The sequence below is a fragment of the Salmo trutta genome, chromosome 22 (assembly GCF_901001165.1).
Source record: "Salmo trutta chromosome 22, fSalTru1.1, whole genome shotgun sequence".
Taxonomy (NCBI): domain Eukaryota; kingdom Metazoa; phylum Chordata; class Actinopteri; order Salmoniformes; family Salmonidae; genus Salmo; species Salmo trutta.
The window spans coordinates 15,797,061-15,808,269 of NC_042978.1; the positions used below are offsets into that span (position 1 = coordinate 15,797,061).

General features: G+C 41.6%; 1 protein-coding gene across 1 annotated transcript; it reads left to right on the forward strand.

Moving 5' to 3' along the window:
• Nucleotides 1-2,567: 2,567 nt before the first annotated feature.
• Nucleotides 2,568-9,898, forward strand: nr2c2ap (nuclear receptor 2C2-associated protein). The gene is made up of 5 exons (XM_029706856.1): nucleotides 2,568-2,924; nucleotides 4,351-4,441; nucleotides 5,507-5,612; nucleotides 5,840-5,907; nucleotides 9,017-9,898. The coding sequence occupies exons 1-5, from the start codon at nucleotides 2,887-2,889 to the stop codon at nucleotides 9,137-9,139; spliced, it is 426 nt and encodes a 141-aa protein (XP_029562716.1). The 5' UTR covers nucleotides 2,568-2,886; the 3' UTR covers nucleotides 9,140-9,898.
• Nucleotides 9,899-11,209: the final 1,311 nt, after the last annotated feature.

The window sequence follows — 11,209 nt, forward strand, 5'->3', positions numbered from 1 at the left end:
TCCTAGACCTTGGTGCCGCTTTTGACACCATCGATCAGCAAATTCTTTTGGAGAGATTGGAAACTCTAATTGGTCTACATGGACATGTTCTTGCCTGGTTTAGAATTTATCTGTCAGAAATATATCAGTTCGTCTCTGTGGATGGTTTGTCCTCTGACAAATCAATTGTACATTTTGGTGTTCCTCAAGGTTCCATTTTAGGACCACTATTGTTTTCACTATATATTCTATTCTAACTACTGGTGATGTCATTCGGAAACACAATGTCAACTTTCACTGCTATGCAGACGACACACAGCTTTACATTTCAATTAAACATGGTGAAGACCCAAAATTGCCTCTTCTGAAAACTGTGAAGGATCTCTGCGTTACTCTGGACCCCGATCTCTCTTTTGACGAACATATCAAGAATAATTCAAGGGCAGCTTTTTTCCATCTTCATAACATTGCAAAAATGTGAAAAAGCTAATCCATGCTTTTGTCACTTCTAAATTAGAATACTGCAATGCACTACTCTCCAGCTACCCAGATAAATCACAAATTATACTTCAGTTATTGTTAAATACGGCTGCTAGAATCTTGACTAGAACCCCAAAATGTGATAATATTACTCCGGTGCTAGCCTTTCTACACATGCTTCCTGTTAAGGCTAGGCCTGATTTCAAGGTTTTACTGCTAACCTACAAAGCATTACATGGACTTGCTCCTACCTTTCTCTCCAATTTTGCCCTGCCATACATACCTACACGTACGCTACGGTCACAAGTTGCAGGCCTCCTTATTGTCCCTCGAATTTCTATGCAAACAGCTGGAGGCAGAGCTTTCTCTTATAGAGCTCCATTTTTATGGAATGGCCTGTCTATCCATGTGAGAAACTCAGACTTGGTCTCGACCTTTAAGTCTTTATTGAAGACTCATCTCTTCAGTAGGTCCTATGATTGAGTGTAGTCAGGGGTGTTAAGGTGAATGGCAAGGCACTGGAATGACGAACCGCCCTTGCTGTCTCTGCCTGGCCAGCTCCCCTCTCTCCACTGGGGTTCTCTGCCTCTGACCATATTATGGCGCCTCATCACTGGCTTACTAGTGCCGTTTCTAGGAGGGGTGCGTCACGTGGTGCCAGGCTTTATTGCGCTATACTCGACTTGAGTGCGTTGAGTCACTGACGTGATCTTCCTGTCAGGTCTTGCTCCCCCTTGGGCTCGTGCGGGGGAGGAGATCATCATGGGCTATACTCAGCCTTGTCTCAGGGTAGTAAGTTGGTGGTCTGTTGATATCCCTCTAGTGGTGTGGGGGCTGTGCTTTGGCAAAGTGGGTGGGGTTATATCCTGCCTGGTTGGCCCTGTCCGGGGGTATCGTCGGACGGGGGCCACAGTGTCCTCCAACCCCCCCGTCTCAGCCTCCAGTATCTATGCTACAATAGTCTTTGTGCCGGAGGACTAGGGTCTGTCTGTTATATCTGGTGTAATTCTCCTGTCTTATCTGGTGTCCTGAGTGAATTTAAGTATGCTGTCTCTAATTCTCTCTCTCCCTTCCCTCCCGGAGGACCTGAGCCCTAGGACCATGCCTACCTGGCCTGATGACTCCTGCCTGTCCCAAGTCAACCTGTTCTGCCTGCGGCTATGGAACCCTGACCTGTTCACCGGTTGTGCTACATTGTCCCAGACCTGCTGTTTTCAACTCCAATTCAAATAAATTCAATAGCTTTATTGGCATGGGAAACATATGTTAACATTGCAAAGCAAGACCACACCTGCTGTCTCGAACTCGGCTATGAAAAGCGAACTGACATTTACTGACCTGTTGCACTCTTCTACAACCACTGTGATTATTATTTGACCCTGCTGGTCATCTGCAAATGTTTGAACATCTAGAAGAACAATCTGGCCTTAATGGCCATGTACTCTTATAATCTCCACCCGGCACAGCCAGAAGAGGATTGACCACCCTTCAGAGCCTGGTTCCTCTCTGGTTCCTTTCTTCCTGGCTTCTTGCCTTTCTAGGGAGTTTTTCCTAGCAACCGTGCTTCTACATCTGCATTGCTTGCTGTTTGAGGTTTTAGGATGGGTTTCTGTATAAGCCCTTTGTGACATCTACGGATGTAAAAAGGGTTTTATAAATACATTTGATTTGATTTTAACTTCCTGTGTTTAACTGCCACAGCCTTTAAGATTATTTAGACCTGGGCCTGCAAGTGAGCAATAGATACAGTGGCAAACTGAAATGATTGCGTAGCAACCTAGGGTTTAGAAACTTTAGATTACTTGACGGGCTTGCAGCTTTAAAAAAAAGGAGGATGTCCTTTAGCGCTGACCTTGTAACATCTTTTGCACAGAGTTTATAAACCCAGAAGTTGCAACATCGCAAGACTTCCGGGAACGCTTGTAAAACAGACTAGGCCGTGGTTTGAGAAGTCATTGAGAGAAGTGAACAATTCTTCCTAAATTGTTAATTTTCTCGAAATATAAAGGGACAGCGTATATTCGAGCCAATGTCTTAAGTAGTTGACCATATTATTACTCCAACCTCGTGAAAGTGACGAACTGACACGTTTTCATTTGTCAAAAACAACTTTGTCAAAGGAGTGCCTTTGATTTGACGCCTGCACATGCGCAGTTCTGCGCGAGAGACCGTTTCTACGCATGAGCTTTGCTCTCCAACGTTGCCTACAGCTGTGATCGGGGATTTATATTGGAGAAGCCGTTTTAGCCTATCATACTGTACTGTCTTTGATATAAGCGCCATGGATGAGATATGAAAAATAGAAAGGAACACGATTGCCATCTAGTGGAGAACGGGTAAATCGTGTTGAAGTCCTTTGCCAGTACCGTCGTACATAGAAGAGCTTAATCTCTATACGGCAACTTGCCCTCAGTTGTGAGATCAGAGATGGCGTCCTCATTGATTTGCAGTGAAACACAGAGCAGGTAAGACAACGTGTTATAGTTTGGCATTTTAACACTGTTGCGAGTAAGATATCTAACGTTATACCTTTAGATTTGTCGCCACATTTGATTAACAGTGAAAAATAAACGTGTTTCTCTGTTAGCCCCCAAATAAGCGTCTGACATTATGCTGAACTCAGTTCTCGTAAATCGAGGCGAATTGAGTTTTGATATCAGGTCGCGGGATTAGCTACGACGTTGTCCCCATCAGACTATTATGTAAAAAGGTCCTGTACAACTGCTGGTCCTTCCGCTGAGTGCTCAAATTCCCTACTTAATACGTTACTTTTATCGAATCCAACCTCCGACGTTTTCCTCATTTGTGGCGCTCAACTCAGTGCATGTGCCAATTGAATATGTTTATATAGTACGAACAACAAGAGGAAAAAGTCATACTTTAAATAAAAACGTCAAAATGAACCCCGCGGAAGGACCGCAGTTGTACAGGTAAACGTTCTCAGAATCGACTGATGGTGATCCAATGTTGTTGCCAGCTTTTAAGTCCCATCACATTACATAGTCATTCGATGAAGGCGTCTTCTGTATGCGGGAGTTTTGTTAAGAGCTCTGACGCTTGGTGGGAACCTCTGCTAACTGCGTCTCCTATTACCTGTGTCGGAAGACAGACGCCACAAAGGCGTTGTAACTGAGAAATAGTGTGAAGCATCCGCTTGGCGTTTCCACTCACTACCAAATATGTACTGCTGGCGGGCAGTGGGAGAAGATGGAATCTGCAAATGTTGTCATTGAAACATTTGATCTCCAATACAGGTTGATGTTCACAGAACTGGAATTTGTCATGAACAGAGTGGACTAAAGTTTGTAGACTTTACCCTTTGCAAAAGTGTTAAAAAATCACGTTGTTTAGAAAGAGTGCAAAGGCGAATTGAGTTATTGCACACGCGCGCTTCAAAGTTGGCGTTCCTAACAGAAATATGCAGATGATGCTAGAACGCGCCAATAGGATCTCGCTAGCTCATGCTTAGCTCTGCCCCCTCCTTGCTTGTTTTGGCCACTGGAAACGACAGGCTGTGGTCTATCTTGGTTTAGTTAAATAAATCTTTGTAAATACTGTCAGCTTGCAACTGTGTTAAAATAATCATTATTTTGATGTGATTTGAAAGTAGAGGGATTTATGTTTCTAGAACCATACCGCAATTGAGAATGGATTCAAGTTTAGATTGAGTTTTTGGCTGTTTTGGCTTCCAGAGCCAAATTTTCTTTAAACAGAACATGTAAGGTCCTCGGACCAACTACGCCTCGATAGAAGAGAATGGAATTGAGGCTTCCTCAGCTATGCTCAATGTTGAAATCTCTCTTTAACATCCCAGAATAAACATGTAGCAGTCCTGCTGCAGCATGATGATGTCATGACTGTAAAATTGCTGTGTCTTTTTGTTTTCTACAGAGTAAGCTCGGTTTTAAACAGAGATGTCAAGCAATTTGGGAAGAAGTACATGTTTGACTCAAATGAAGAAACTTGCTGGAACTCTGACCAGGTATCTACAATCAAAATATAGCCGCGCATACCGCAAGAGGGCCAGCATCGGCACATTTGCTTGCGTCTCTATTGCCTCTCCTTCTCCACGAAGTGTGCACTTGTTCACTTCCCTTCATGAATTTGAAAGTAAATGACTGGTATTTGGATCTATCCCAGGCCAAGATTAATCTAATTCAATTTATGGGGAGTAGTGACTGAGTGCACACCTGGAGGAGAGCTCATTAGGATGCGCTATGTGGTTATGATATTAATACTAGTATTATTATTTGGCTACCCCTAGCCTCTGCTCACAAAGGTGAGGTGAAAGCATGTTGCCAGAGGCTAGCTAGTAGCTACCCCATAACATAGGATAGCCAGAATTGTTATGACCTAAGCTCAAGAATGTACATCTTTCCCTACAGGTCAAAATGCTCTGCTGCCATAATATAGGCACAGTTGAGCCGGTGTGGGATATGGTTAAAAAAAAACATACCTCAATCCAGGGATGGAAGATATTGCTGTACTCCTAATTATCCCAACTGACAAATCGAGAAAATTGATGTACTGCCAGTTTTGAATTAAACTGCTGTATTCATCCTCATGCTAGGCTAAAGCAGCCCATTGGATTCCATGAAAATGCGACGTGTTGGGTTGAGTAGCTATGGAATCCAATGGGTTGCTTTAGCCTAGCATGAGGACGAAAAAGGCAGTTTAATTAAAAATGAGCACTATTTCAATCTTCTCGATTTGTCAGTTGGGATAATGGAATAATTGGGAGTGCAGCAACATCTTCATCCCGAGTGGCGCAGCGGTCTAAGACACTGCATCTCAGTGGTAGAGGCGTCACTACAGACCCTGGTTCAATACCAGGCTGTATCACAACTGGATGTGAGTTTTAGGGAAAGATGTACTTATTGCTGAGCTCAGGTTGAAACAATTAATATCATCATCATAATAATAATAATATATGCCATTTAGCGGACACTTTTATCCAAAGTGACATACAGTCATGCTCTACCAATTGAGCTACAGAGGACCATATTCTGACTACCCATAACACTGTCACTACTTTCCCTTTTTACAGGGTGATTCTCAGTGGGTTACTCTTGAATTCCCACAGCCCGTCAGAGTGTCAGAATTAAAGGTGCAGTTCCAAGGAGGCTTTTCAGGAAAAACATGCAGATTGGAAGGTAATACACAACCACACACACTCTTTTCAAATCAAATTTATTTGTCACACATGCAGATGTTAATGCGAGTGTAGCGAAATGCTTGTGCGTCACAATGAAGTTGTGATTTGAAATTATTTATATTATAACATTGTCATACTATGCTTTAATAACATATATGTTTTTAAAAAGAGAGACTCTGTCCATGTCAACAATCCTTAAAATGTTTCTACTTGTTTTCCCCTCAGGAAGCCCAAAAGCTGGGGAATTGGCAAAAATCACACATTTTTACCCCGAAGACAACAGCTCACTACAAATATCCTTCAATGTATTATTAAATGTCTCTAAAAATCCTACCAGTTAAAATGAGTTGGTAAGTAAGCCTTGTCCGAGCCAGAATGGCCCGTAGGGCAGGAGCCTATCTCCTGTTTCTGTAGCGTGAATAGGGTGACCACATGTCCCGGATTGTGCTGGACAGTCCCGCATTTTGGCCATTTGTCCCGCAACCAAACAATCATGTCCCGCATTTTATCAATAAATTCAAACAAAACTAATTTATTACAAAAAAGGTTGATTTGTCCAGTATTTCAGTCAGACATTCCAACCTGTCTTTTGCAGTCAAGTTGTACTTTTCATGAGATGCAGTGTCTTGCAAAAGTATTCAGACCCCTTTTTATTTGTTCACATTGGTACAAAGTGGAATTAAAATTGTTGACAAAAAAATTACAACTAAATCAATCTACACAAAATACTATCAATGAAAAAAATGTATAATACACTTGTCTATAACTCCAATATAGCCCGTTGCATCAGTATTCAGCCCCTTTGTTTAGTTAAGCCTAAATTAGTTCAGGAGTAAAATTTGTCTTAACAAATCAGATAAGAAACTACATGGAATCTATGAAATAATAGGGGTTGACATGATTTTTGAATGACTAACCCTTCCTCTGTCCCCCATACATATAAATCTGTAAGGTCCCTCAGTCAAGCAAAGATTCAACTATAAAGAGCCGGGAGCTTTTTGAAAGCCTCATAAGGAAGGGCAGTGATTGGTAAATGGGCAACGATAACAAATCAGAGATTGAATATCTCTTTAAGCATGGTCAAGTTAATAATTATAATGTGGATTATTTATTAAACTACCCAGACACATTACAGATGGTCATCCTTCTGAGCTGCAGGACAAGAATGAAACTGCTCAGGGATGTTACTGAGGCCATTGGTGATTTTAAAACCGCTACAGAGTTCAATGGCTGTGATGGGATAGCTGAGTATGGATCAACAACATTGTAGTGACTTTATATTGACTAAATGACAGAGTGAAAAGAAGAGTACAAATATACAGAATGAAAATATTACAAAACATGAATCTTGTATGCAACTAAGCACTAAAGTAATACTACAACAAAACATGGCAAAGGAATAAATGTTTTCGCCTAAATGCTAAGCCTTAAGTTTGCAGCAAATCCAACAGATCAGCTTCTTAGTTTGAAGCATGGTGGTGGCTGCATCATGGTATGGGTATGCTTGACATTGACAAATACTGGGGTGTTTTTCCAGATAAAAAGAAATGGGATGGAGCTAGGCACAGGAAAAAATCCTAGAGGAGAACCTGCTTCAGTCTGCTTTACACCAGACACTAGGAGAGGAATTAACCTTTCAGCAGGACAATAACCTACAACAAAAGGCCAAATCTACAGTGGAGTTGCTTAACAACAAACAGTGAATGTTCCTTAGTGGCCAAGTTACAATTTTGACTTAAATCTGCATGACATTTATGGCAAGACTTGAAAATAGCTGTCTAGCCAGGATCCCCAACATCTTGACAGAGCTTGAACATTTAAAAAAAAAAAATAATAATTATAGGGAAAATATTGCACAATCCAGGTGTACAAATGGCTTTTAGACTTACTCAAGAAGACTCACAGCTGTAATCACTGCCAAAGGTGTTTCTAACATGTATTGACTAAGGGAGCAGAATACTTATGCTACGACTGTATTTTAGTTCATTTTTTACGATGAATTAAAAAAAAAATCCGCTTTGACCGTATTTTGTGTAGATTGGTGACAAAAAATGACAATTCATTTTAATCCCACTTTGTAACACAATAAAATGTTAAGCAATCCAAGGGGTCTGAATACTTTTGCAAGGCAATATTTAAGTGCCTTTCAACGGGGTATGGTGGTAGGTGCCAGGCACACCTGTTTGTATCAAGAACTGCAACACTGTTGCAACGCTACTGGCGATGTTAAACACTTCTCCAATTGTTGTTGAGTTCTGATGTTATGCGCACCGCGAGACGAATGCCAGTGTCATCCTTTCGGTCTAAACTCCAGCTAAACTGAGAAGGGGGTAACTGCATCACAATATGGCGAGTGGAGAATTGGCGAGTGGGTGTGTCAAAAGGAAAGTAGTGGGCGTGTCAAGCAGGCTGCTATAGGTTAGGTGGTTTTGATTTAGCCTTTTTTTCTCTCTCTCTCTCACCACGCAACTACCGTACCGCGAGAGTTTGGACTTCTGTTTTTAAGCCAAAGGATGAGTCGGCGTCGTTTTCCACAAACATTTTTACATTTTCAGTAATAAAACTGACAATTGTTTATTTCTTTATTAAAAGTATTGATGATGGGTATACTGTTGCTTCATGTGTTGTATGTGTGTGCTTACTGTGACTGTCACCCTGATATTTGGCTACAAGGTAGGTTGTTCCCACGCCATTGCCGCACAGCAGCGCTTGTCAAGCGGGAGCGAAGGGCACTGTTTCCCGGTGTTGTTGCCATTCATGCCCTCCCCATTGAGTAGTAGACTGTATGTATCAAGATGACATCTAGATGGTTATCGATATTAGTTATTTCTTGTGTAGGCTGCTATCCTACTTGAAATTAAGTCATGTGGGAGAAAAAATGGCTACGTTACTGCCGCGACGTGAGCGTGATACCCAGTAGGAAGCAATTCAAGTTGGCAGGCACGTCGGTACAACACCAGTGCATTGGTTGCTGGCTTATCGACTCATCGTGCAGCCCAATCAGCCACGCAAAACGGTCCCGAGTGGCAACAAATCTGCCCAATTAGTTGATTCACTTTCCTTACACCCACTCCTTTTGACACACCCACTCAATCTATTCATTTAGGCTACACTGCCGCGAATGTCCTGCGCAATCATCCCTTTGTCCCACATTTGGTATTTTAAATGTGGCCACCCTAAGCGTGAGGTAGCCTGATGTACAAGCTACCTCAACTATTACAACTAGTCTTGTAATAGTTGCAGAAATGTAAGTTGTAATAGTACAGAAAAGTTATGCTTGGCACTGGATACTGTAATACAGAAATGTTGATTTTAATGCTACATAGAGTACACAAAGCAGCTTTCAAACAATATTGTCCACTGCAGTTCACCTACTTATATGGTTCTTAACTCCACACCCACAGCTTTCCCATTCAGGAGGCCAACATGGTGCACAGGCTAAAAATAGTGTTTGAGAACAGTGCTGACTTTTTTGGGCGAATAATTGTTTACTCCTTGGATGTCCTGGGGGAAAGAGCTTTGTGACGTTTTTGTTTCTGCATGAGAGAGAGCGAGACCTATAGGGAAAGAGGGTGTAGTGCCATTGAATAACATGACTGCTGGAAGATTGTACCACCCACATGAACTTTGGAATGGGAACCATATCTGACTATTTTTGGTGAGGACATTTTTTTAGTTGGTCACCTGCTTGCATCACAGAAACAACAAGGGGGAAAAAGGAGGACTTGGCTCAAACTCTGAATCTGGATTTTTATTGCAGCTTTACAGGCTTTAAGGTCACGCAACCACATGCTTAGTCAAATGTTCTTGTGCCTTATTTGATTTGCCATTCCAAATGAACATTGTAAAATTCTTAAGGAATTTGTTTTTATTTGTTTACAGTCATTTAAACTTAGTATGATTGTCGTAAAAAAATGCATATAAACGTCCTTAATATACAAAACATTTTTGAGAAGGTGCTTCCCTTTTTGTGTCTGATGGTGACAGCGAGGGCAAATGGACTCTACCCAGAATCTGCCTCAATGTTCATGTCTACCCCTTCTATCTGAATTAAAATCACATTACCATATTTATTTGTGCCTCTGAGATGACTACGGTACTTTGGTTTTGGAAATTACCTTCATTTTAATTAATTCATCGTGTGCAGGGATATGAAGCATCGTACCTAAGAGGGCCTTGGCATAGCTTATGTAGTTCCAGCAAACAGCGTAGAGGAGACGGGTACCACCATTCATAAACACGACAGACATCCAATTAATAAAATGTGTGTTATTTCTGAAGGAATCAAGAGTCCTGGGGCAGTTATTTACACCATTTAATTATATAATTTACAACCTTACACAGCCATAAGCATTAATAGCTATTGCATGTTGGAGAAGATATTTCACTATGACTGCAGCCTCCAGAGCTGGCCAGGGTCAAGGCACTCTCCCGCTCCCATACTATAGCACTAGGATCTGCCTCCTAAGACACACTACACAAGGACATAACAGACAGGTTACAATCAACCACCACACAGTATATGACTAACCATTGGATTCAATGAACGTGTATAGAAATATCCCTGATGTTTTCCAGGAGGCAGTCCACCATGGCTTTCTCTCCAAATGCTGCTGACGAGATCCTGAGGTCCAATGTCGTGCCATTCATCCGCCGCCATCACCTCATGTTTCAGCATGATAATGCACAGCCCCATGTCACAAGGATCTGTATACAATTCCAGGAAGCTGAAGATGTCCCAGTTCTTCCATGGCCTGCATACTAACAAGACATGTCACCCATTGAGCATGTTTGGGATGCTCTGGATCAACGTGTACGACAGCATGTTCCCGTTCCTGCCAATATCCAGCAACTTCGCACAACCATTGAAGAGGAGTGGGACAACATTCCACTGGCTACAATCAACAGCTTGATCAACGCTATGCGAAGGAGATGTGTTGCGCTGGATGAGGCAAATGGTGGTCACACCAGATACTGACTGGTTTCCTGATCCACGACCCTACCTTTTTTTAAGGTATCTGTGACCAACATATCCATATCTGTATTCCCAGTCATGTAAAATTCATAGATTAGGGCCTAAATAACTTATTTACTTTGACTGATTTCACTATATGAACTGTAACTCAGTAAAATCTTTGAAATTGTTGCATGTTCCGTTTATATTTTTGTTCAGTATATTATTACAAGTCATAGCGATCATGCTGGTTGTACCAGGCTACACAAGTCGGGCAAATTCTAGTCTTTGCACCATTGGTCAATGGACATTTCTCACCTTTGCTCAGGTTTGTAGCCACCTGAGACCTCCCCCTGAGCAGCTAGCTGATGGATGGACAAAACAGATGAGACATCAGTATAAAGGGTCAGTGTTATGTACATTTAGTTGTCCATATATTATACCAAGTAATATGCATAATATTTCAATCTCCCTCAGTTATATACTAATATAGTAAGCCTACAGTACAGACATAAAACTACAGAGGGGTCATTTTGGGCCATTCCTGTAACAGTGCATTACCTAATGGATTAGTGTGTATACACAGCAGTGTTTTAAGGTATTTTCCTTCTCTTTTTTTTCTGAGTTCAGACATCCATACC

Coding starts and splice junctions, on each gene's coding strand:
- nr2c2ap (XM_029706856.1), top strand. CDS start 2,887: ATGGCGTCCTCATTGATTTGCAGTGAAACACAGAGCAG. Junction 4,442..5,506: donor CTTGCTGGAACTCTGACCAG/GTATCTACAATC, acceptor CCCTTTTTACAG/GGTGATTCTCAGTGGGTTAC. Junction 5,613..5,839: donor AAAAACATGCAGATTGGAAG/GTAATACACAAC, acceptor TTTTCCCCTCAG/GAAGCCCAAAAGCTGGGGAA.